The sequence below is a fragment of the Trifolium pratense genome, linkage group LG1 (assembly GCF_020283565.1).
Source record: "Trifolium pratense cultivar HEN17-A07 linkage group LG1, ARS_RC_1.1, whole genome shotgun sequence".
NCBI classification, from domain to species: Eukaryota; Viridiplantae; Streptophyta; class Magnoliopsida; order Fabales; family Fabaceae; genus Trifolium; species Trifolium pratense.
This window is the reverse complement of record NC_060059.1, coordinates 52,799,101-52,824,068: the sequence shown is the minus strand read 5'-3', so window position 1 is coordinate 52,824,068 and position 24,968 is coordinate 52,799,101. Positions and strand designations below refer to the sequence as shown.

General features: G+C 36.8%; 1 protein-coding gene and 1 long non-coding RNA gene across 2 annotated transcripts; both read left to right on the top strand.

The window, feature by feature from the left end:
• The first annotated feature begins 8,125 nt into the window (after positions 1-8,125).
• Positions 8,126-10,291, top strand: LOC123906250. The gene is made up of 2 exons (XR_006808811.1): positions 8,126-8,265; positions 10,059-10,291. It is a non-coding gene; the product is annotated as an uncharacterized LOC123906250 (long non-coding RNA).
• A 1,832-nt stretch (positions 10,292-12,123) lies between these two features.
• Positions 12,124-24,939, top strand: LOC123906240. Its single transcript, XM_045956108.1, has 5 exons — positions 12,124-12,349; positions 21,321-21,443; positions 23,625-24,130; positions 24,395-24,538; positions 24,709-24,939. Exons 1-5 carry the CDS (start codon positions 12,124-12,126, stop codon positions 24,937-24,939), a joined length of 1,230 nt encoding a protein of 409 aa, XP_045812064.1.
• The last annotated feature ends 29 nt before the right edge of the window (positions 24,940-24,968 follow it).

Genomic DNA, 24,968 nt, shown 5'->3' with positions numbered 1-24,968 from the left:
ATTGATATGAAGTTGAAGGGCAAGGTTAAAGGTCTGACAGATGAGTGTAGGGTTTTATTCAAGATTATCTTGTCAACTATCAGTCCAAGAGTTGGTGGCACTGATACTATCTCGTGGCCTCATCGTCATCTGATTTACTTTCATCTGACTGAAAGGAAAGTAAATCTGGGTAAATACTTTTTTGAGAGGATCTGTGAAGCCATCTTCCAAAGCAAGTCTCAGAGGAAAACAACCATTGTTTATCCTAGATTGCTTTCAGATCTTCTGTACCAAGGTCACATTGTTCAGAATCTGAAGAAGTTCTATCCAGAACTTATGGCTCAGAAGCTCTCGCCAGAAGTTCTGAATGCAAGTTTCTTAACAAAGATGCACTTAATCAACACCAAGTTGGTTCAACCTAAACAAGAATTTAGGGTTAGACTGGAAGATCGCCTGTATGTGGATGGATATCCAGTTATCTCAGAAGCTGATGCTGAGCACATCATTCAGGACTATTTGGAAGTGCTCAGACAAGAAGGATTTGTTGTTGATAGAAGTATGGTTCCTCCAGCTCCTGTAAACATGTATAATCCTAAGAGGAAACCAAAGAGGAAAGCTGAACAAGAAAAACCAGATCTTCTGGCTCAGAAGAAGGTTAAGGTAGAAGAAGCTACTGCTGAGCAAAGAACAAAAAGGAAACATGAAGCTTTGACTGGAAAAGCTGCTGCATCATCTTCAAAGGAGCCTATCATTGTTGATGATGAAGAGGAAAGTGAAGAAAGTGAATCCTCTGAATCAGAAACTGAATCTGATGAAGAGACTCTGGCTGCACGTTTGAGGAAAAGACCTGCTCCTACTCCTAAAGGTAAAGGTAAGTCTACCAAGTTCATCTTTAATGAAAATGAGATTGGAATAGGTTACACCAAACCTCTCAGAACTATTTTTCCAACCTCTGATAACCCCCTATCTGAACTAGAAAAACATCTTAGCCCTGACCCTCTTAACAATCAAACTTTCACCCAAAAACCTTCATCACCACCTAAACCTAAATCACCTCAACCTCAACCACAAAAAGAAAAACCTATCACATCACCATCTGAACCTCAACCAGATATTCCAAATGCTGAACCAACCTCTCCCATCAAACAACCCTCTCCACAAATATCTCCTGAACCAACCCTTGAACCAACAGCTGAACATAAAACTCCTGAACCATCTCCTGAACATATTTACCCTGAATCAACTTCTGACATCTCATCATCTGAACCAACCCCTGAACCCCATCCTAACCCAAGTGCTGAACATGCTTCTCCTGAGCGTATTTACACTTGTGCTCCCAAGCCTTCAGAGGCAGAAGTTGTCATTATTGACAATCCTGCTAATGAATCAACCAATCTCTCTACCATTCCCAATCCTTCACCCTCATCATCCAACCCTTTTTGTAATCTATCCACTCAGTTTCATGATGACTTGGTTAGACTATCTTTGCTAAAGGACAGGTTTCTAGTTTGTCCTTCTGATGTGGATTTGGAAGTTTCAAGCATTAAGGCAAGGATTTGCAATGCTTTGGATGGTGCTGCTGAGGAAATTAAGGCTGTGGTTGGAATAAGAGACTTGGATGTGATAAGCTTCATACGGGAAAGTCTGGCTAGGGCTGAATTGAAAAGGTTAACCATTTTTAATCATGCTGAATCTGAACGTGCTAAGCTGGAAGCACTTGCTGCTGCTGAACAACGTCTGAACGCTTTCAAAGTCATCTGGATAGACTCCAAGCTATTTCAGAGTCTTGAAGCTCAGAGGTCTGAGTCTGAAAGGTTAGAAGAAGCTGCTGCAAGAGTTGCCGAGTTGGCAAATGAGCTACATAATGAGGATGCCACAGAAGAGGATGTACTGAATGTGCTGAACCAGGATGATGTGCTGATGATTAATTATCCAGAGGAAGGTAAATCCTCTAATAAAGGCAAAGCACCTTTGGCTGAAGAACAAGCACCTGTGATTGAAGATCAAGCTCCTGTGATGGCTAATCAGTTGCAGATATTTCAAGAAGCCCTGAGGGAACAGCAAGAAGGTTTAGAACGTCAAAGAGCTGCTCAAGAGATATTGGAAACCAAGGTGGATGGTTTAGTTTCCAATGTGGGATCCTTGAATGACAAATTCGACCAGCTCTTAGCCTTTCTTAAGAAACCTTAGGATTTCTTTGCACTTATTTTTTATGATGTTTTATCTTTGTCTGAACAATTTCTTTTCATGCTTGCCTTACAATATTTCAAATTATTCTGGTTATATTTTGCTTGTTTGATGTTTATGGTTATGATTATATTTTCCTCATCTGATGTTTTTGATCTTAAGATGGAACAGAAAAACAAACAAGAACTTTATTTAAACTTTTTATTGATAAAGAGAATGTAGAGTACATAGAAAGCAGAAAAAGAAATACATCAACCTAAATTTAATCAGACTGATCCTCAGAAGAAATCTCCGATTTCTCCTCAGACTCATCTGAAGATAGCTCAATGAGTTCAAAATCTGGGTTGTGTTCTTCTTCTTCTTCTTCAGCTTCTTGTTCTTCTTCAGGAGTTAAGTTAGCCAGATACTCTATGTAATCTTCATCCATATACTCTTCCTCAGACTCTGAGTCTGACGAGATGTCAATGATCTCTGTTTCTTGTGGCGTTTTTTCTTCTTTTTCATTCTTCTGATCTTCTTTCTCGCGTTTCTCTCTCTTCTTGTTTGCTAAACGCGCACTGAATCTTCTCATTGTTTTGATTCTTGCTTTTGATCAATGTTTTGTGAAGAAACTGTGGTTTTCGTTTTCCTTTTATACTGTGTTATTGAACTTTGTTTTCTGTTCTTTGACTTTAACTCATCTTTGTAACTGCCAAGTTTTTCTTTTGACTGTCTTGGTTTTCTAAACTTCTCTCTTTTTGATAATGACAAAAGGGGGAGTAGTTACGCATTAATTGATATGTGATAAGTTCAAAACTGAAACCACACTTGTATCTCGCTTTTATCCGTTATGTTAAAAGTTGTTATTTTTTAAGTTGTTTTACGTATTTCAAGGTGGAGACTAAGTTAGTTGAAACTGAAATAAATTTCATAAGTAAGGATAAGTTAAGAGTGCAATTTTAACTTAGCCTTATGAGACTTAGGGGGAGAGCTTGCAAACCTCTCACTCTGAAGAAAGATATGAAACTTGTTTTATTTCAAATTATCTTAATCTTATACTAAATTAAAATATCATGGATAAAACATAAAGTTCAGACTTTATGAAGTATCAATCTTAGGGGGAGCTTGCAAACCTCATAAACCTAAGAGAAACATGATAAGTTAATTTAACAACAATTGTCAATTAATACTGATGTTTGTCATCATCAAAAAGGGGGAGATTGTTGGAACAAAATTGATTTAAAAATGTTTGCCCCTAAATCTATAAAGGTTTTGATGATAACAAAGTATTAATTAACAATTGGAAGGACTAAAAATTTATTTTAAGTGTGCAGATATAAGCATCATATAAGCTCTGAATGAAGTTCAGAGGATGTGAATTCAGAAGTTCACAAGCGCTCAGAAGATGTTGGACTTCAGAAGTTGCAACCTTCAGAGGATGAAGTCTTCAGAACTTCTTAAGTGACTAAAGCGTCATCAACCTCTGAAGATCATTTTGTTATCTGTGAAGATTCCCTTTGCAAGTCAACTCTTCTACCAATGAAGAAAAAGACCCTTCAAGCCTGATCAGTTCAGCTACCTCTGTTTTGTCTGTCCTATCTTGAGAACGTGGGTTTTCAGTTTTGTTAGCTGAATAAGGAAAGTCTTCTCTGCAGTAGTCAAAGTACCTGAAACTCTTTCTTAGTTTTGGATACAACCAAACTGCATCAAGACAGACTGCTTGAAGACAAAAGATTATCAACTCCAACGGTTCTTTTTGCAACGACTCTTTTCTAGTGGTATATATACTAGAAGATTCAGCTACAACAAAATATACAATTTATCAAGAATTGAACGTGCGCTGAACAAACTCTGAACTCTGTGTATACAAGCTCTGAACCTTTCATCAAGTGTTTTTGCACTTTAGTCAAATACTCTGTATTATTTGTATTTGCTCTCTTTAGGTTCATCTAAGAGCATTTGTATATTGTTATATACTTTTCTATTACTTGAGGAAACTTAAGCTTGTGTGCTTAAGTGTGAAGTCTCTTGCTTGTGTGCTTGAGCATTGTTGAGAAGTCTCTTGCTTGTGTGCTTGAGCAGGTGTAATCTTGTGTGATTATAGTGAACTCCCTTGGAAGTGCAAGGGGACTGGACTACTCTCGTTTTGTGAGAGGAACCGGTATAAATTGCTTGTGTGATTTCTCTCTCTCTATCTTGCTTTTATTTGTGTTATTTATCCGCTGCTAACGTAGTTGAGTTAAGAACTTGAAAAAGTTTTAACTTGGCTAAAACACAATTCAACCCCTCCTTCTTGTGTTTTCACACCTTCATAATTGTCACCATGAAATTCACATCATCTTCTGATGTTGAATCATCCTGTGCCACATTTGCTTCTTCTCCACTGTTTTGACTTTGGTTCTTCTTAGGAGCCTTACATTCTTTAGCATAGTGACCATATTTGTCACAATTGTAACACTGAATGGTGCTCTTATCCTTCTTTTGATAATTCTTCTTTTTTCCTCCTCCTTCTTTAGAGGATTCAGGCTTGTCTTCAACATTTTCTTTCCCTTTCTTGAACTCTTTCTTTTTCTGCCATTTCTTTTTGTCATCTTGGTACTTTTTGAACTTTACAAACAAAGCTTGCTCATCTTCTTTGCCATGGTTTCTTCCACCATGCTTCATCTCATGAGCCTCAAGTGTACTCTGCAAGTCTTCAATCTTGATTTCACTTAAGTCTTTTGTTTCTTCAATTGTCACCACAATGTGCTCAAATTTTGAAGTTAAAGTTCTAAGTACCTTTTCCACTGTTTCCTGTTCAGCAAGATTACTTCCACAATTCTTCATCTGATTGGTGAGAGTCACCACTCTTGTGAAGTAATCTGCAATTGTCTCATCATTCTTCATCTCCAGCAGCTCATATTGTCTCTTCAAGGCTTGCAATTTCACTTTCTTGACCTTTGCATCACCACCATAGCTCTTCTGCAAAGTGTCCCAAGCCTCTTTGGACGTTGTGAAATCTGCAATCTTCTCAAATACCTTGGCATCAACACATTGATGAATGAGAAATAGAGCTTTGCTATCTTTCTTCAGTGCTTCTCTGAACGTTGCTCTCTGTTCTGCTGTTGCATTTGCTGGTAATGGATCAAGAACTGTCTTCACTTGTTCATCCACTTCTTGAACAATGAATATCACATTCATCTGTTTGACCCATGTATCCCAGTTCTTTCCATCAAGAATTGGCAAATTCGCATGGAAATTACTCTTCCCAGCCATGATTGAATCACTGCAACCTTTGATGCTCTTTCTTGGTGAAAGATCCGAATCAAGATCCCTTGGATCGTGAAAGCTCTAGATACCACTTTGTTGGGGATTAACCCTAAAACAAAGAGCACTGAAGGATGAAAGATGAATGAAGAATGAATTTAGAATAAGCAGAAATTGAATAAAGGAAAAGTAAAAATCTTATTCTTCCACAAAGGGCCTTAATTGTTTATATACAATAGGTGGTTACTTCAAATGCAAGTAACTGCATAACTACCTAGGACAAACAAAACGTAACTGAATTACAACTGTACAAAACTAACTAACTAACTCTAAAAAGCTAAGTAAAACAGAAACGCGTATCAGAACCAAAACAGAGCTTCAGAGCTTCAGAACTTATATCAGCTTCAGAGGTTGTGAGGTTCAGAGGCTATGTTGCTTCAGAGGCTGAAGCGCTCTCTTCAGAGGCTATGTTGCTTCAGAGGCTGAAGCGCTGGTTCAGAGGTTATAATGCTTCAGAGCTTGAATTACCACTCAAACCAATAATGTTAACTCGTTCACCTTTTTATAAACCTTTGAGCGCGTTGGTTTTTGCTTTTGAAATTAATTCACCTTTGTAACAACCACTCTTCTTCTTTGACTGTCTTGGTTATATAATTTTTTTTTTACTTTTTGATAATGACAAAAGGGGGAGTAGTTACGCATTAATTGATAAGTGATAAGTTCAAAACTGAAACCACACTTTTATCTCGCTTTTATCCGTTATGTTAAAAGTTGTTACTTTTAAGTTGTTTTACGTATTTCAATGCGGAGACTAAGTTAGTTGAAACTAAAATAAATTTCATAAGTAAGGATAAGTTAAGAGTGCAATTTTAACTTAGCCTTATGAGACTTAGGGGGAGAGCTTGCAAACCTCTCACTCTGAAGAAAGATATGAAACTTGTTTTATTTCAAAATATCTTAATCTTATACTAAATTAAAATATCATGGATATAACCTAAAGTTTTGGCTTTAAGGAATATCAATCTTAGGGGGAGCTTGCAAACCTCATAAACCTAAGAGAAACATGATAAGTTAATTTAACAACAATTGTCAATTAATACTTATGTTTGTCATCATCAAAAAGGGGGAGATTGTTGGAACAAAATTGATTTAAAATGTTAGCCCCTAAATCCATAAAGGTTTTGATGATAACAAAGTATTAATAAACAATTGGAAGGACTAAAAATTTATTTTAAGTGTGCAGATATAAGCATCAAGTAAGCTCTGAGTGAAGCTCAGAGGATGTGAATTCAGAAGTTCACAAGCGCTCAGACGTTGTTGGACTTCAGAAGTTACAACCTTCAGAGGATGAAGTCTTCAGAACTTCTTGAGTGACTAAGGTCTCATCAACCTCTGAAGATCTTTTTTATATCTGTGAAGATTCCCTTTGCAAGTCAACTCTTCTACCAATGAAGAAAAGGACCCTTCAAGCCTGATCAGTTCAGCTACCCTCAGTTTGTCTGTACTCTCTTGAGAACGTGGGTTTTCAGTTTTGTTAGCTGAATAAGGAAAGTCCACTCTGCAGTAGTCAAAGTGTCTGAAACTCTTACTCAGTTTTAGATACAAACAAACTGCATCAAGACAGACTGCTTGAAGACAAAAGATTATCAACTCCAACGGTTCTTTTTGCAACGACTCTTTTCTGGTGATATATATACTAGAAGGATCAGCTGCAAGATATATACAATTATCAAGAATTGAACGTGCGCTGAACAAACTCTGAACTCTGTGTATACAAGCTCTGAACCTCTTATCAAGTGTTTTTGCACTTTAGTCAAATACTCTGTACTCTTTGTATTTGCTCTCTTTAGGTTCATCTAAGAGCATTTGTATATTTTTATACTTTACTATTACTTGAGGAAACTTAAGCTTGTGTGCTTAAGTGTGAAGTCTTAAGCTTGTGTGCTTGAGCATTGTTGAGAAGTCTCTTGCTTGTGTGCTTGAGCAGGTGTAATCTTGTGTGATTATAGTGAAATCCCTTGGAAGTGCAAGGGGACTGGACTACTCTCGTTTTGTGAGAGGAACCAGTATAAATTGCTTGTGTGTGATCTCTCTCTCTCTTATCTTGTTTATTGTGTTATTTATCCGCTGCCGTTGTAGTTAAGTTAAGAACTTGAAAAAGTTTTAAACTTGGCTAAAACACAATTCAACCCCCCCCTTCTTGTGTTTTCACACCTTCAATTGGTATCAGAGCTCTGGTCTGTTACTTTCACTTAACAGTGAGACAGTAAAGATCTTGTGAGAACACTATGTCTGGAGGAGACGATAGTAGCACTAGAACAACCGGTGAAGCCGGTGAGGCCAGTGGTGCTGGTGGTGGTCCTAGAAATGCTTTTGGTTTTGACTACTTAAGTAATGAATCACATGAACATAGTGGCAATAGGAAAGCCCCTATATTCAATGGTGATGCATCATTATTTGAGTGGTGGAAGGAAAGACTGTATAGCAATATTACTGCTATAAATGAGTAGAATAATGTTGGTGAACTAAAATAAAATAAAAGAAAAAGAAGTAGAAAAATTAGATAATGAGGTGTTGAGAGCAAAGAGGAGGGGGGGTGTGAATAAGATAGTAGTAAAAATAAAAATAAAAGAAAACCATGATTTTAATTTTAATAAATTCACTTTAATTGTATTAAAAAGTTTGTTTCTTAGAATTAAGTGGTTTAAAGTGGGTAAGGTTAAGAAGAGTTAGGATAGTGATACAAACAAGAAAACAAACACACAAAAAATAGTGCTAGTGGGTGAGAGAAAAAAGAGAGAGCTCATGGGAGAGTGAAGAGAAGCAAAGGAAGGAAAAGCTTAACCTCAATTTACGGAGTTCACTACAATCCAAGTAAGGGAGCTTTATACTCTTGAAAACTCTGAATTCAATAGGCATACTTTGTATTGATTATATATGTGCTTAAGTTGTTGTTCTTATACTTCCTCCTACCATTATGTGATGTTGTTGTTGTTGTTTCAATACTTATTCTTAATTTCGATTTCATAATTTGTTATGATAATATTTTTATGCTTTTGTTGTTGCTGCAATTCGTGTTCCGATGTTGAGTAAAATAAAACCATGGATTGGTGTTGTTCTTGAGAAATTCAAATAATGAGGTTTTTGGGATTTTGATGATAATTCTAAAGAAACATTTCATAACGTGTTGAGCATCAAATACGATTCTAAGGCAATTCTAGGTCGAGAGAATGTCAAAACCGAAGCTTTTGAACAACCATCAATGGAGTTTTTGTTTAAAAATTTGTGTGAAGCTTTTGTTATGTAAAACATTTGATTCGAGTGTCTTTTCTAAAAATAAATACCGGGTATCTTTCTAAAATTGAGTGGGGATCAAAACGGTATAAAGAATGTTGTTTTTCGTTGAGAAATGAGAGAGAACGAGTCGGGTCGAGGAACCGGGTCGAGCGACCCGTTTTGCAGTGAAACGGGTGAAGGAGATGAACAGTGCGCGAGTGGCCTCGCCCACTCGCAGCACCGGCGCGTGGGAGCTCAGGAGAGTTCGAAATATTTTTATTCTTTTTCCATAAAATAGTAAATAATTTTCTTGAAATTTTGGTACCTCTTTGGTAATTGTTGGACACTCGTAGCTATTTTTAATTAATTATTTGGAGTAAAAAGGTGATTAAAAATATTATAATCTTGTGAAAATTTCCCAAAATTTTATGAAGGGTATTTTAAATATTTTGGAACCCTCTGGTATACCTCACTCTCCCTGGTTTTATATGCTATTAAGATTTGAATTTATTTCTTAATTTTTATTAATTAAATTGACTTAAAATTCATACGTTTCGTCGGTAAACTAAATCAAGATGATTTGGGTTATGAGTACTGTTAAAAAGGAGTAATAGGTTGTTGTTTTGGAGAGGAGTGAATGATTAATTGAGTTATGAAGTTTTAGTTGGTGTTGTAATCGAAGTTGCTAATAATTGTTGTGTATCGGTGTTGTTTTAAGTCGTTGCTCGTTGATAGTAATTGTGTTGCTTGAATTGCCGTTTCGTTGAATAATAATGTTGAGTTACGTGGTTATAACGATGTTGAATTATCTATTTTAATGATGTTGGAGTTCTGCCAAAATTATGATGTTGTAATTGTTATTGTTGTAGTTGCTTATAGACATTGTTTATTGATGTTGTTATAATGATGATGAAGTTGTCTATCGAAGTTGTTAAATGATGTTGCCTATTGACGTTGCTTATTATAACATGACATGCATTCATTCATATGTCTAATGACGTTGCTTATTGAAGTTGTATAAATGATGTTGAAAATGACGTTGCCTAATGAAGTTGAAAATGACGTTGCTTATAATGATGTTGATCCTCTATGATGTAAAACTAGAAATGACGTTGCTATTGGTACCACATGCATGTAGCGAGTCTAGGCGCATTGCATGCATTTTAATTATATTTATTTATTTAAATGTTGTTGTTATTTCTCTTTAGTTAATTAACGATTGATGATTGTGGTTGACTGATGAATGTGCGTGGCCATCCGCTTAGGTGGTCTTGTTGTTGTTTATGATGTTGTTAGTTATTGCGTTGTTTTAATTCAGTTACTTTCTTGATGTATTTTGACTCACCTTTACATTCCCCCTTCTGGCTTGGCCTTACGGTGTGCAACCGTAGATTTTCAGGTAGGATACGAATCATAGATGGTGTGTTCGGAACGCTGTTGCTTTGCTATTTATTTGGAGTCGCTCTGTTAGGATGTTGTTGGGAGAAACTTTTATTTAATTATGTTGTTAAATTTTTATAACAATTGAACTATGTCACTTGATTCAGTATTTTCAATTCGGACTTTGAAACTTATATTATTTTTGTATTTTCCGCTGCATGATTTTTAATCATTTGAGGAATTAGTTAATTGGAGTAAGTGTGACATCCTTATTAAATAAATGAAATTAATTTTTTTGAAAATAAAATAAAGGGGTAAATTAAGGGTGTTACACGCTATGGAGTCCTAAGCCATGCTTTTCTTTAGCACGAATTTTAACTTATTTTGTTCATATAAATTCTAGACATTGTGGGGTGAAAACTTCTTTCCTTAGACACAAACAGATACACACAACATTTAATATTTGAGCTTAAAATACAAGGTTCCACCCGAAGAATTAATTATCTCTTCCGTTTCATAACTAGATCAAAATCGCGGATGGGCCCTTGGCCCGGTCCATAACAATAAGTATTTCATTTAATTTCAAAGTAAATATACGAATCGTTCATAAATAAACCATAGATGCATAGAAATATCAATCTTTAACTTCTTCACCATATTGTATCCATTGTAGAGGATTCAATCATTCATAACTAGGAAATTTTGCTCGCTAGCACTTTCCTTTATTTCATTCTTGGAAATTTGTTTTCATGGAGATCTTAAGCTTCTTGACTTTTCAAATAACAAGGAAAATGTGGTAAAATCACGTGACCTAAAGTTATGTTGATGTGTCAATTCATTTTAGCAATTTTGTTTGTTATATTGAAAAATGAAAAGTACTGCTTTGAAATGCTTAATTGAAATTTCTACCTGTTTACTATTCACCTCAACTGATTTTTTTATAATGTATTTATGATTTCATTTATGATACTACTTGTTAGAGACCATCTCCATACTAAACGATAAAGTCACAAAATTATTCAAAAATACTTAAATATGATGAAATTAACCTTTTTTCAATTTAACTATAGTAATCTTAAGCTTAAATTTTAGTCACGAGGAGGAAAAACTTAGTCTTTACAATTACACAAAATAGAAATAAAAATATAAAATCACTTTTTTTTTTAAGGACATAAAATATTTCCAATATATAATATATTTTATTCCAAAATATTAGTGTGTAATTATAAAAGATAAATTAAATTTCCAATTCTGTAAAATATAGAATAATATATATATATATATATATATATAGAATTTTCTTAAATCTTAATTGTAATAATAATTTATAAAAAGGTTATATCATAAAGTATTGTGAGTTGTAAAATATTGTATATTCAAAGGGACTTTATATTGAGCCAACGGTTAGTAAGTATAAAGTACCATTGATTTTACTCCACAACCTTTTTTCGGTAAAACCATTTGACAAAAACAAGATAACGCGCGACAAAAATTTCTAACTAATTAATTGTTGAATATTATTTTAGTTATGCGTAGTATCTTTGTTTAGATGTAATCGACAACTACTTGTAAAATTATACCCATAAATAGCTAGTCAATTATTTTGCTTTTTCTAAATATGACTTGTTGCATTGTCACATTTCTAATAAATTCTTAGCGGGTTTTTTTTGTTTGTTTCAATTGCTTGTCAAAAAATAAAAATACCTCAGACACCTAAAAAAGGATTCAACATATGAGTTGGTTTGTAAAAAAAAGTAAGAAACTTGCACTCTCTCCTCATCAAAGTTATGACAACCTTTAGGATTTCAACTATAAAAGTAGGAAACATGCAAGATCTCCACATCTTCACAAAGTTGTCTTCTACCAATTTTTAATTTTAAAATTTCTTCGAAGTTCAAGAAGAAGCAAATATTCATTATGACATCTCATGTGGTACACATTTCCATCCAATTAATTTTCCTATAACATTTCAAACACTTATTTTAATGTCTATATACAAATTTATGCAAAAGAATAACATTACAAGCACTATTCATAACTAGTTATGTAACAATAATCATTCATGTGCAGGTAAACATGAGATTGATCTCTAAATCATTTATTTTCTCATTATCAATACTTGTGATGCTATCAAGAACAACTTACTCACAAATAAAGTCTCCTAATATTCAATCAGCAACATATTTGTCAGAAAAGTTTGAAGTGGGGCCCGGAGAAGTTGTGTCAAAAACAATGTTTGATATTGAGTTTCCAATCGGTCATATAGGAGTCAAGAGCTTCGACGTTGATATAGTTGATGAATGTAACGACCCGTTTTTCGTATTCGTATATTTTATTAAATGTATTTTATTTATTAATTGGCTTTTATTATTTTAGTGAGCGACGAATAATTATTTAGCCGATCGTAAGTTATTAGGCGCGAGAACCTTGTTTTGGGCTTTAATGGGCGTGAGAGGCATGGGCCTAAGCCACTTGGGCTTGGTTCATGACACATGAGAAGTAGTATAAGTAGCAAGTCCAACTTATGAATAGTATCATAACTTCATTTCTTGAGTTTTGAGTGAGTAGAGCAAGAGCAAAACCATAAGAGCTAAGCTAGGGTTTGGATCAAGAGAGAAAGCTTGAGCAAGAGAAGGCTTGAATCATCATCTTTGCTTAAGGTAAGAGATTAGAATTCATGATTCTTGAGTGACAAGGAGGGGGGAGATTGTCTATGTCTCCGTTCCCGAACTCTCCCACTCAATTTCTTTTAGACTTTGATTAAGCTTTTGTATGTGAGTCTGATGTTTTTCATCATCACTTTGTATGTGTTAATCACTAGTTTGATTCCATGATGAATATGTATGTGTTTGGATCATTTTTGAAAAGTTTATGAAAGTTACTTAAAACTCAAGTAATTGCCATGATTTTGATTATTAGAGGTATTTGGATGTTTGGAAGGGATGATTAATGTTCCTTGATACCATATATGTTTGGAATGGCTGTTTATATGAATTTATAACATGTTTAGATGAATTTTTGAGTTGATTTGAGGTTAAACCGCCTTAGATAACTCAAGAACAGATATTCTGTTCTGGTGTGGTTCGCTAAGCGACCAGGGGTTCGCTGTAGCGAACAGGTTCGCTGGATCTCGCCAAGTCTCGCCTTGAGCAGGTGATTCTCTGGTGATGTTCGCTGAGGCTCGCTAAGCCTTCGCTTAGCGAATAGTTCGTTGAAGCTCGCCAATGCTCGCCATGAGCAGGTTACTTCCTGGTGTGGTTCGCCAAGTCTCGCTAAGGCTTCGCTTAGCGAAGGCCTCTGTGACAGCAATTCTTGTTGATGTTTGTAAGTGTGATTAGGCACTTGGAACATAGTTTAGGGGTATTCTTACATGATTGTTGATACATGTTGATACTGTTAATGCTTATTGTTAATCGTTATATGATTGATAAACGTGTATGCAATAAGTGTATCTTAAAGTGAGCAATGTTATGTTTTTGGCATTAATTTGCAATGTTAAGTGAATGTGTTAGGATTGTGTTCCCGCATTCATAAAAGAGTAGCTTCGAGCTAGAGAATATCATATGGTTGATATGTGTATGCATACATGCATTCATGATTGTATGTGAACATTGGAAACTTGGGTTCCAATAACGAAAATGGATTATGTGTCCATAATGAAGCCGAGGATCGGATTAGATGAATCCATGAGTCCAGAGCTGCTATCCAACAGGATATAAAACTGTTTTGGCTTATCCAAGGGAGATAAGATGGTTCGGTAAGTTCCGACATATCCAGCATGATATAAAACTGTTCTTGGTCCACCGTTGGTGAGACATCTTGGTACCACATGCATTTAGTTATGTCTAGGGATGGCATGACAGTGAATTAATTGGCATTAGATACCTTAGGGTAAATGCGCATATATTTGATAAATGGTAAGTGACATTATTTGGTTGAATGGTGTTGAACCTTATTAATTGATAATTGTTTAGTGCGATGTTTTGACGTGAGTTAGAATATGTATGATGTAGTTCGAAAGTGTAAGACTTTTCTTATGCTCGTATGATATGCGATTATGTTTTCTAACTCTCTGCTTTGTGTTATTTGCTGGACCTTTGGGGGTTCAGATATTCAGGCTGAGGACTGTGCTGACGTTTAGACTGCGGTATTAGCTGGGTGTTGAAGATACCTTTTGGTGAGGAGACTTAGTATAGATTACTCCTCTTAGTACTAGCTTTTGACTAGAGTTTGTAAATAGTGAATGCTCTGGTAATGTAACATCGAGTCGGGGTTTACGCTTGGCTTTCATCGTATATCGGTGTTACCTTTTTGTTATGCTAGTTCTTGTATAAGTGACATCCTTAGGGATGAATATGGCTTATGTATATATATATGTATATATATGCATGCTTGGTTTGATTGGAATCCGCTGTTGCTTTTCATGTTAAATTTCATGATGCTCTGTGTGTATGCTTGTGTTTTAATTACCGCGTGGCACTCTGCCTTTACACTTGTTGAAAAGTTTTTAAAATTACGTTTTTAAGGGTAGTACGGGTTAGGGTGTTACAATAGTGGTATCAGAGCAGGTCGGTTCATGTGAACCAATTAGGACTTTTCTTTTCCCCGTATGAGCATGTGTAGGGAACACTGTTAGTACTTTCTAACGTCTAGTTGTGATTCGTTCAGGAATCATGGCTGCTGCGAGAACGAATGCTCAGATTGCGGAAGCTTTGGCCGCACTTACCAACATTGTGGTTAGAGATCATCAACCTGGAAGAGAGGTAGAGATGAGGTTGGAAAGGTTCATGAAGCAGAAACCGCCAACATTTACCGGAGGTTACAACCCGGATGGAGCTCATAAGTGGTTGGAGGAACTTGAGATAATTTTTGAAGCAATGGATTGTTCCGAGGAAGGGAAGACAACCCTTGGAACATATGTGTTGCGTGAGGAAGCGAATGTGTGGTGGAAGAATGCCAAGTTGAGGCTAGGACCCGGTGGTATGGCTATACCATGGGCAATGTTTAAAAGAGAATTTTTGGTTAAGTATTTTCCTGTGGATGTGAAGAATAAGAAGGTGGTGGAATTCATGGAATTGAAACAGGGAAATATGACGGTAGCTGACTATGCCGTCAAGTTTGAGACTTTGTGTGCGTTTAGCCCGCATTACAACACTATGGAAGCGGAGAACGACAAGTGCGTGAAGTTTGAAAGTGGTCTACGTCCAGACATTAAGCATATGATTGGATTTTCACAGATAAGGGACTTTGCGACCCTTGTGAACAAGAGTAGGATTTGTGATGAAGATGGTAGAGCTAAGGTGAACTACTACAAGGCTGCGAATGACCGAAAAGGGAAAGGACAAGAGCGCGGAAAACCTTATGATAACCGCGGTAGGGGTAATACCAGTGGTGGTAAGAAGCCGGTGAATGGAAGTTGTTACAACTGTGGAGAAAGGGGTCATATGTCTTATGATTGCCCCAAGAAAGGAGATAGGTGTAAGAATTGTGGAAAGCTGGGCCACAAGACCGAGGTTTGTAGGACAAAGGTGGTGTGTTTCAACTGTGGTGAGGAAGGCCACAAGAGTCCGACTTGTAAGAAGCCCAAGAAGTTGATGGGCAAGGTGTTTGCTTTGAGTGGAGAGGATGCTAGCCTTGAGGACAATCTCATTAGAGGTACGTGTTTCATCTATAACACTCCTTTAATTGCGATTATAGATACGGGAGCGACGCATTCTTTTATTTCTTTGGATTGTGTGAAGCGTCTTAGTATTCCTTTAACGGATATGACGGGTAGGATGGAAATAGAAACTCCTGCTAATGGTTCAGTGATTACCCGACAAGTATGTCGTAACTGCCCCGTAACCATTTTTGGTAGGCATTTTGGTATGGATTTAGTGTGTATTCCACTTAGTGGTATGGATGTGATTTTTGGTATGAATTGGTTAATCTTTAATCGAATTCATATCAACTGTCGTGAGAAGGCCGTTGTTTTTCCGAAGCCGGAGGAGAACTTGCATTTGATGAATGGGAAGGAAGTATCGGAAGCGTTGAAAGAACATGCCGAGATGTTCATGATGTTTGCATCATTGAAACTCGAAGGAGGAGTTAAGATAGAAGAGTTACCGATCGTTTGCGAATTCCCAGATGTGTTTCCGGATGATATATCTGACGTGCCTCCAAAGCGAGAGGTAGAGTTTTCTATCGACCTAGTACCTGGAACTAGTCCGATATCGATGGCGCCGTATCGAATGTCAGCATCAGAGTTGAATGAGTTGAAGAAGCAACTTGAAGAGCTGCTTGAGAAGAGGTTTGTTCGACCGAGTGTTTCGCCATGGGGAGCGCCGGTATTGCTTGTAAAGAAGAAAGATGGAAGCATGAGATTATGTATAGACTATCGTCAGTTGAACAAAGTGACGATCAAGAATAAATATCCACTTCCGAGGATAGATGATTTGATGGATCAACTAGTTGGAGCTTGTGTGTTTAGTAAGATAGATTTGAGATCTGGATACCATCAGATTAGAGTAAAGACGGAAGACATACCTAAGACTGCATTTAGGACGAGGTATGGGCACTACGAGTATTCAGTTATGCCGTTTGGTGTGACCAATGCACCTGGAGTTTTCATGGAGTATATGAACCGAATTTTCCATTCATTTTTGGATAGATTCGTGGTGGTGTTCATCGACGACATTTTGATTTACTCAAAATCCGAGGAAGAGCACGAAGAGCACTTGAGGATTGTTTTGCAAGTCTTGAAGGAGAAGAAGTTGTATGCCAAGTTGTCTAAGTGTGAATTTTGGATGAAAGAGGTGAGTTTCCTAGGGCATATAATTTCAAGTGGAGGAATCGCGGTAGATCCTGCGAAGGTTGACGCTGTGTCACAGTGGGGAACGCCGGAATCTGTTTCAGAGATTAGAAGTTTCCTTGGGTTAGCCGGTTATTATAGAAGATTCATCGAAGGTTTTTCGAAATTGGCTTTGCCGTTAACCAAGTTGACGAGGAAAGATCAAGCGTTTGTTTGGGATGGTATTTGTGAGAAGAGTTTCCAAGAGCTCAAGAGAAGATTGACTACTGCACCCGTGTTGATTTTACCTGATGCCAAAGAGTCGTTCGTCGTGTATTGCGATGCTTCGAAGTTAGGACTTGGTGGAGTGCTTATGCAAGGGGGTAATGTGGTAGCATATGCTTCAAGACAACTGAAGGTTCACGAGAGGAACTATCCGACGCATGATTTGGAGTTAGCCGCAGTGGTGTTTACTTTGAAAGTGTGGAGACACTACTTGTATGGATCGAGGTTTGAAGTTTTCAGCGATCACAAGAGTCTGAAGTACTTATTCGACCAGAGGGAGTTGAATATGAGGCAACGAAGATGGCTCGAATTCTTAAAGGACTACGATTTTGAATTGAGTTATCACCCCGGAAAAGCCAATGTGGTGGCCGATGCATTAAGTAGGAAAACTTTGCATATGTCATCATTGATGGTGAAAGAGTTAGAGTTGATTGAGGAATTCCGAGACTTGAGTCTTGTGTGCGAGGTTACTTCTTCAAGTGTGAAGCTAGGAATGTTAAAGTTGACGAATCCTTTTCTTGAAGATATTAAAGAACGTCAGAAATCGGATAAGAAATTGATGGAGAAGATGGTACTCATCAATGAAGGCAAGGAGACCAATATCAAGATTGACGAAAGTGGAGTCATGAGATTTCACGGAAGAGTTTGTGTACCGGATGTACCCGAATTGAAAAGAATGATCATGGAAGAAGGTCACAGAAGTGGTTTGAGTATACATCCTGGAGTAACCAAGATGTATCAGGATTTGAGGAAGTTATTTTGGTGGCCGGGAATGAAGAGGCAAATTTCTGAATTTGTTTATTCATGCTTGACTTGTCAGAAATCGAAGATTGAGCATCAGAAGCCGTTTGGTTTGTTGCAACCAATGTTTATACCCGAATGGAAATGGGATAGCATTGCAATGGATTTTGTGGGAGGTTTACCGAAGACCAAGAAAGGTAACGAGGTGATTTGGGTAGTGGTAGATCGTCTGACGAAGTGTGCTCACTTCATTGCTATCAGGAAAGGTACTTTGGTGCCTAAGTTGGCCGAGATTTATGTGGAGCAGATTGTGAGGCTACATGGTATTCCAACAAGTATTATTTCGGATAGAGATCCGAGATTTACTTCCAGATTTTGGGAAAGCTTGCAAGAAGCTTTAGGAACGAAGTTGAGGTTGAGTTCAGCGTATCATCCTCAGACAGATGGTCAGTCGGAGAGGACGATACAATCCTTAGAGGATTTGTTGAGGGCTTGTGTTTTGGAGCAAAACGTGAATTGGGATTCTTGTTTACCGTTGGTAGAGTTTACATACAACAACAGTTACCATTCTAGTATCGGAATGGCACCGTTTGAGGCTTTGTATGGGAGAAGGTGTAGGACACCTCTGTGTTGGTATGAAACTGGAGAAGGTGCAATTCTTGGACCAGAGATTGTACAAGAAACAACAGAGAAGATTCGGATGATTCGTGAGAAGATGAAAGCATCTCAGAGTCGACAGAAGAGTTATCATGATAAGAGGAGGAAGGACATTGAATTCCAAGAGGGGGATCATGTATTCCTACGAGTTAAATCGACTACTGGAGTAGGACGTGCGTTGAAGTCAAGGAAGTTAACATCGAGGTTTATTGGGCCGTTTGAGATTTTGAAGCGAGTTGGGAAAGTTGCGTATAGGATTGCATTACCGCCATCATTGGCGAATTTGCACGATGTTTTTCATGTATCACAGTTGCGCAAGTATGTGTCTGATCCGACACACGTGATTGAATCGGACGATGTTCAAGTGAGGGATGACTTGACCATTGAGACTGTGCCTTTGAGAATCGAAGGAAGAGAAGTGAAGAGGTTGAGAAACAAAGAGATTTCATCCGTGAAAGTCGTGTGGGGAGGACCGGCTGGTGAGAATGCGACGTGGGAGTTGGAAAGCAAGATGAGAGATTCTTATCCCGATCTGTTTCTAGGTAATTTCGAGGGCGAAATTCTTTTAAGGGGGGTAGGATTGTAACGACCCGTTTTTCGTATTCGTATATTTTATTAAATGTATTTTATTTATTAATTGGCTTTTATTATTTTAGTGAGCGACGAATAATTATTTAGCCGATCGTAAGTTATTAGGCGCGAGAACCTTGTTTTGGGCTTTAATGGGCGTGAGAGGCATGGGCCTAAGCCACTTGGGCTTGGTTCATGACACATGAGAAGTAGTATAAGTAGCAAGTCCAACTTATGAATAGTATCATAACTTCATTTCTTGAGTTTTGAGTGAGTAGAGCAAGAGCAAAACCATAAGAGCTAAGCTAGGGTTTGGATCAAGAGAGAAAGCTTGAGCAAGAGAAGGCTTGAATCATCATCTTTGCTTAAGGTAAGAGATTAGAATTCATGATTCTTGAGTGACAAGGAGGGGGGAGATTGTCTATGTCTCCGTTCCCGAACTCTCCCACTCAATTTCTTTTAGACTTTGATTAAGCTTTTGTATGTGAGTCTGATGTTTTTCATCATCACTTTGTATGTGTTAATCACTAGTTTGATTCCATGATGAATATGTATGTGTTTGGATCATTTTTGAAAAGTTTATGAAAGTTACTTAAAACTCAAGTAATTGCCATGATTTTGATTATTAGAGGTATTTGGATGTTTGGAAGGGATGATTAATGTTCCTTGATACCATATATGTTTGGAATGGCTGTTTATATGAATTTATAACATGTTTAGATGAATTTTTGAGTTGATTTGAGGTTAAACCGCCTTAGATAACTCAAGAACAGATATTCTGTTCTGGTGTGGTTCGCTAAGCGACCAGGGGTTCGCTGTAGCGAACAGGTTCGCTGGATCTCGCCAAGTCTCGCCTTGAGCAGGTGATTCTCTGGTGATGTTCGCTGAGGCTCGCTAAGCCTTCGCTTAGCGAATAGTTCGTTGAAGCTCGCCAATGCTCGCCATGAGCAGGTTACTTCCTGGTGTGGTTCGCCAAGTCTCGCTAAGGCTTCGCTTAGCGAAGGCCTCTGTGACAGCAATTCTTGTTGATGTTTGTAAGTGTGATTAGGCACTTGGAACATAGTTTAGGGGTATTCTTACATGATTGTTGATACATGTTGATACTGTTAATGCTTATTGTTAATCGTTATATGATTGATAAACGTGTATGCAATAAGTGTATCTTAAAGTGAGCAATGTTATGTTTTTGGCATTAATTTGCAATGTTAAGTGAATGTGTTAGGATTGTGTTCCCGCATTCATAAAAGAGTAGCTTCGAGCTAGAGAATATCATATGGTTGATATGTGTATGCATACATGCATTCATGATTGTATGTGAACATTGGAAACTTGGGTTCCAATAACGAAAATGGATTATGTGTCCATAATGAAGCCGAGGATCGGATTAGATGAATCCATGAGTCCAGAGCTGCTATCCAACAGGATATAAAACTGTTTTGGCTTATCCAAGGGAGATAAGATGGTTCGGTAAGTTCCGACATATCCAGCATGATATAAAACTGTTCTTGGTCCACCGTTGGTGAGACATCTTGGTACCACATGCATTTAGTTATGTCTAGGGATGGCATGACAGTGAATTAATTGGCATTAGATACCTTAGGGTAAATGCGCATATATTTGATAAATGGTAAGTGACATTATTTGGTTGAATGGTGTTGAACCTTATTAATTGATAATTGTTTAGTGCGATGTTTTGACGTGAGTTAGAATATGTATGATGTAGTTCGAAAGTGTAAGACTTTTCTTATGCTCGTATGATATGCGATTATGTTTTCTAACTCTCTGCTTTGTGTTATTTGCTGGACCTTTGGGGGTTCAGATATTCAGGCTGAGGACTGTGCTGACGTTTAGACTGCGGTATTAGCTGGGTGTTGAAGATACCTTTTGGTGAGGAGACTTAGTATAGATTACTCCTCTTAGTACTAGCTTTTGACTAGAGTTTGTAAATAGTGAATGCTCTGGTAATGTAACATCGAGTCGGGGTTTACGCTTGGCTTTCATCGTATATCGGTGTTACCTTTTTGTTATGCTAGTTCTTGTATAAGTGACATCCTTAGGGATGAATATGGCTTATGTATATATATATGTATATATATGCATGCTTGGTTTGATTGGAATCCGCTGTTGCTTTTCATGTTAAATTTCATGATGCTCTGTGTGTATGCTTGTGTTTTAATTACCGCGTGGCACTCTGCCTTTACACTTGTTGAAAAGTTTTTAAAATTACGTTTTTAAGGGTAGTACGGGTTAGGGTGTTACAATGAACAAGGGAATTCTGTACCATTGCATGAAACTTACTTTCATCATTATTTTGCTATAAAATATATTATAAATAAAACTCACGATTTTAATGATCTTACCAAACCTTTTGGGGGTGCCATTGTAACACCCAAACCCATTATTTATATATTTCTACCTTTAGTAAAATCTTTTTCAAAATACGCAACGGAAAATCACATTTAATTTATTGAATATCGGTTCAAGTATTACACTCCTCTAATCAAAGTAATACTAATGTAATTAATTAGTAAAAATAGTGTTTATACAAATCTTTGAATCAAATAATGTATTTATTGATTATACAAAACAACCTAGACAATAGACTTTATATACAATATAAAACCCTTTCCCGTGTCACAATCAGAGCAGAGCTTCACCGACGACTCGACATCGAATACCACAAAACCTGTAAATCTGGACCCCCAACGGTCCAGCACATAACACATAAAAGAGAGTTAGATAACATACTCAAAATATACAAGTGTAAGTAAATGGTACTTAAACACTTCTTCATAAAAACATGCATAATCATACATTATACATATACATCACCATCATTCATGCATATTCATATATCATGCATATACTTCATTTATCACCTAATCAATCATCCACAAAATACACCAAATATATAGTTTCACGTCGTCTCGGACAATACCAAAACATCAACAAATACATTGTTCAGATTATGGTCATGACGGACCCTGCGTTGTTCATTTTATAGTCATGACGGACTCTGCTCCTCACATACGGATTAACAATCAACATTTACCAAGTATGTGTCAAACATCATTTATTATAAAATGCACACATAATCCCTAATGCAATCTAATGCTTCACATTCATGTTATGTCCTCTAGACACCTCTAATGCATGTGGTACCATCGTCTTTATCAGAGTATTTCACCTCCGATATCCGTCTTTATCAAACAAATATAGTTCGATATCCTTCTTTATTGGACAAGCCAATATCCCTAAATATTCATGATGCATGCACTCAAACTCATGAATATATTCATCAACAATTTTGGCATATAGCCCATCAACAATAACGTGGAACACTATCCAACGTCCGTCTTTATTAAGATAATCAATACCTTAATATCCGTCTTTATTAGAATAACATAATTCTAATATCCTTTTTTATTAAGTTGATTAACACCTTAATATACTTCTTTTGACATTTAAACAAACATCATCAACACAATCATATTCCACAAATATAATCAACAACTATCATCACAATACAATTAATCATGGTTATAAACACCTAATTGCATGTTAGAATACTCTAATCACATGTTACAAACCTTTAATTGCACTTAGAAACATCAACAAGTTCTAGTCTGTCATGGTGGCTTCAGCCAGAGAAAGCCAGAAAAACTAGCAGGAACCAGAGGCTTACTGGCTTCAGCCAGAGAAAGCCAGAAAAAGCTAGCAGGAACCAGAGGCTTACTGGCTTCAGCCAGAGAAAGCCAGGCCTCGCTGCAAGGCTGGCCCAGCCAGCATGCCAGCCACAGGAGCTCTGTTTTCGGGTTTGAGCATAAATCCACCCAAAAATCCCATTTTTGATGTTCCAAAACCCAAATAAGTTTGTTTTCAAGCATATAACATGTATATAAACATAAAAGGTCAGTTCATTTCACCGATCTACAACAAAACACATCAAAAAGTAGTGATTCTACACTTTTACTCAAAAACTCATAAATACCAATGTTCTTGCTCAAACATCAACAAATTCTCATTTTTTTATCCAATAAATTCGTTCATACATCATGATAAAAGCATATTAAGCATGTTATGAACCTTAGAATCGATTTCCATTAAGAAAATCCATTCACACTAAAACGAAAATGGGGTGGAGGAAGTTCGGGTGAGGAGAAATCGACATTCTCCCCTTCCTCGAGTCACCCACGAATATGAAATCTACTCTCTTACCTGGATTCGAAGAAAACACGACGAAGCTCTCGAATCCTTAGCTCTCCCCTTGCCCTAGCTCTTCAAGCTCTCTCTTCTCTTCTCTCAAGAACATAAGAACATGAGAAAAATGAATTTCTCTTCTCCCTCTCATGGCCATATGGCGCCACACACACACACAAGGCCCATTGGGCCTCAAGCCCAATTGGCTTGGCCCAATAACACGATAACTCTCACTATTCGCTTAATAACTAAAGTACTCGATAAATAACTCTAGTTATTAACTTAATTAAAATGTCACGTTAAATAAAATATTTTAACACATAAAAATAATAATATGAAAATTGGGTCGTTACAGCCATCTTCAGAAGAAACGACGGAACATGCAACGATGCTATTCTTCCACATTATTGGGGTTTTGGAAGTGAATCACGGGGAACAAGTACAAAAATTCCTGATCCATTTGCAATTGAACTAGGAAACCCTGCAAATATTCCAGAAGGGTGGGAAGAGAAATGGCTATTTAGCATCATGGTCATTGATACACGTGGCACAGAAAATAGGAAAAGTTGCACTGAATGTAGGTGTGACCAATTTAATCTCCCACAAAATTTCTATAATGTGTCAACCGAAATTCATGGAAAACCATTGACCCCCGAATATAAAGGAGGAATCTTTTGTTGCAAAGATAACTTTCAATGCAAATTAATAAAGGGATTTGAAGCACCAAGGAGAAAGCTTGCCTTAAGATACAAAGTAACATGGGTTGACTGGGACCAACACCAAATTCCACTTAGATTTTATATACTTGACTCCACTGATCGAATTAGAACAAATGGTTCCGAAACAATCCATGATTGTCTGGTAAATAAGTTATTTAAATTACAGTTTTCAATTCATGATCAATTAATTATGTCATGATCAAGACGTAGCTTAAGTGATTGATCTTGGACTCATAAAACGGAGGCTCAAAGAAACTCTGGTTATTAACATAGTATATTCACACCTAACATTTGCATGAAAAACTAAAAAGAAAATAAGTTTTAAAACCTTATGATATATAATAGTTATTTATTGCATTGCACGTTGGATGAAAATGAGTTACAAAGATTTCTTAATTTTTTACAGGCAGAGTATACTATTCCAGAAAATAATAGTGGTGACCGTTTTCACGTTCAAAAATCAAGCATCCCCATGAAAAAAGGTGGTTATCTTATCTATGGCACTGCTCATATGCATACAGGTGTTGTTAATGCAACACTATACGGACAGGTAGGGTTTAATATTAATTTGAACAAGTTTTGTTCAACTTTATTGTTTTTGCTTAATTTATTTCTTTTGCGATAATAAAGTTTCTTAATTCCAAATATTGTCAAAATAATCTTGTCAGATCGTGCTTGCATAATCAATAATAGTTTTTTTTTTTTGGATTAATTAATTAGGATGGAAGGACATTGTGTACATCAACACCAAGATATGGAACAGGAAAGGAAGCGGGGAATGAGGAAGGCTATCTTGTTGAAATGTCCGTATGTTATCCAACACCAGGTTCAATCAAGATTAATGATGGTGAAACTTTGACGGTGGAATCAAGATATAAAAATGAATTTATCACTGGAGCTATGGGACATATCTATATCTATTTGGCTGATCAACTGCCATATGAAACATAGACATCAAACTTTATGAATTTGCAATTGTT

Coding starts and splice junctions, on each gene's coding strand:
- LOC123906240 (XM_045956108.1), top strand. CDS start 12,124: ATGAGATTGATCTCTAAATCATTTATTTTCTCATTATCAATACTTGTG. Junction 21,444..23,624: donor TCTTACCAAACCTTTTGGGG/GTGCCATTGTAA, acceptor GGGTCGTTACAG/CCATCTTCAGAAGAAACGAC. Junction 24,539..24,708: donor ATGCAACACTATACGGACAG/GTAGGGTTTAAT, acceptor TTAATTAATTAG/GATGGAAGGACATTGTGTAC.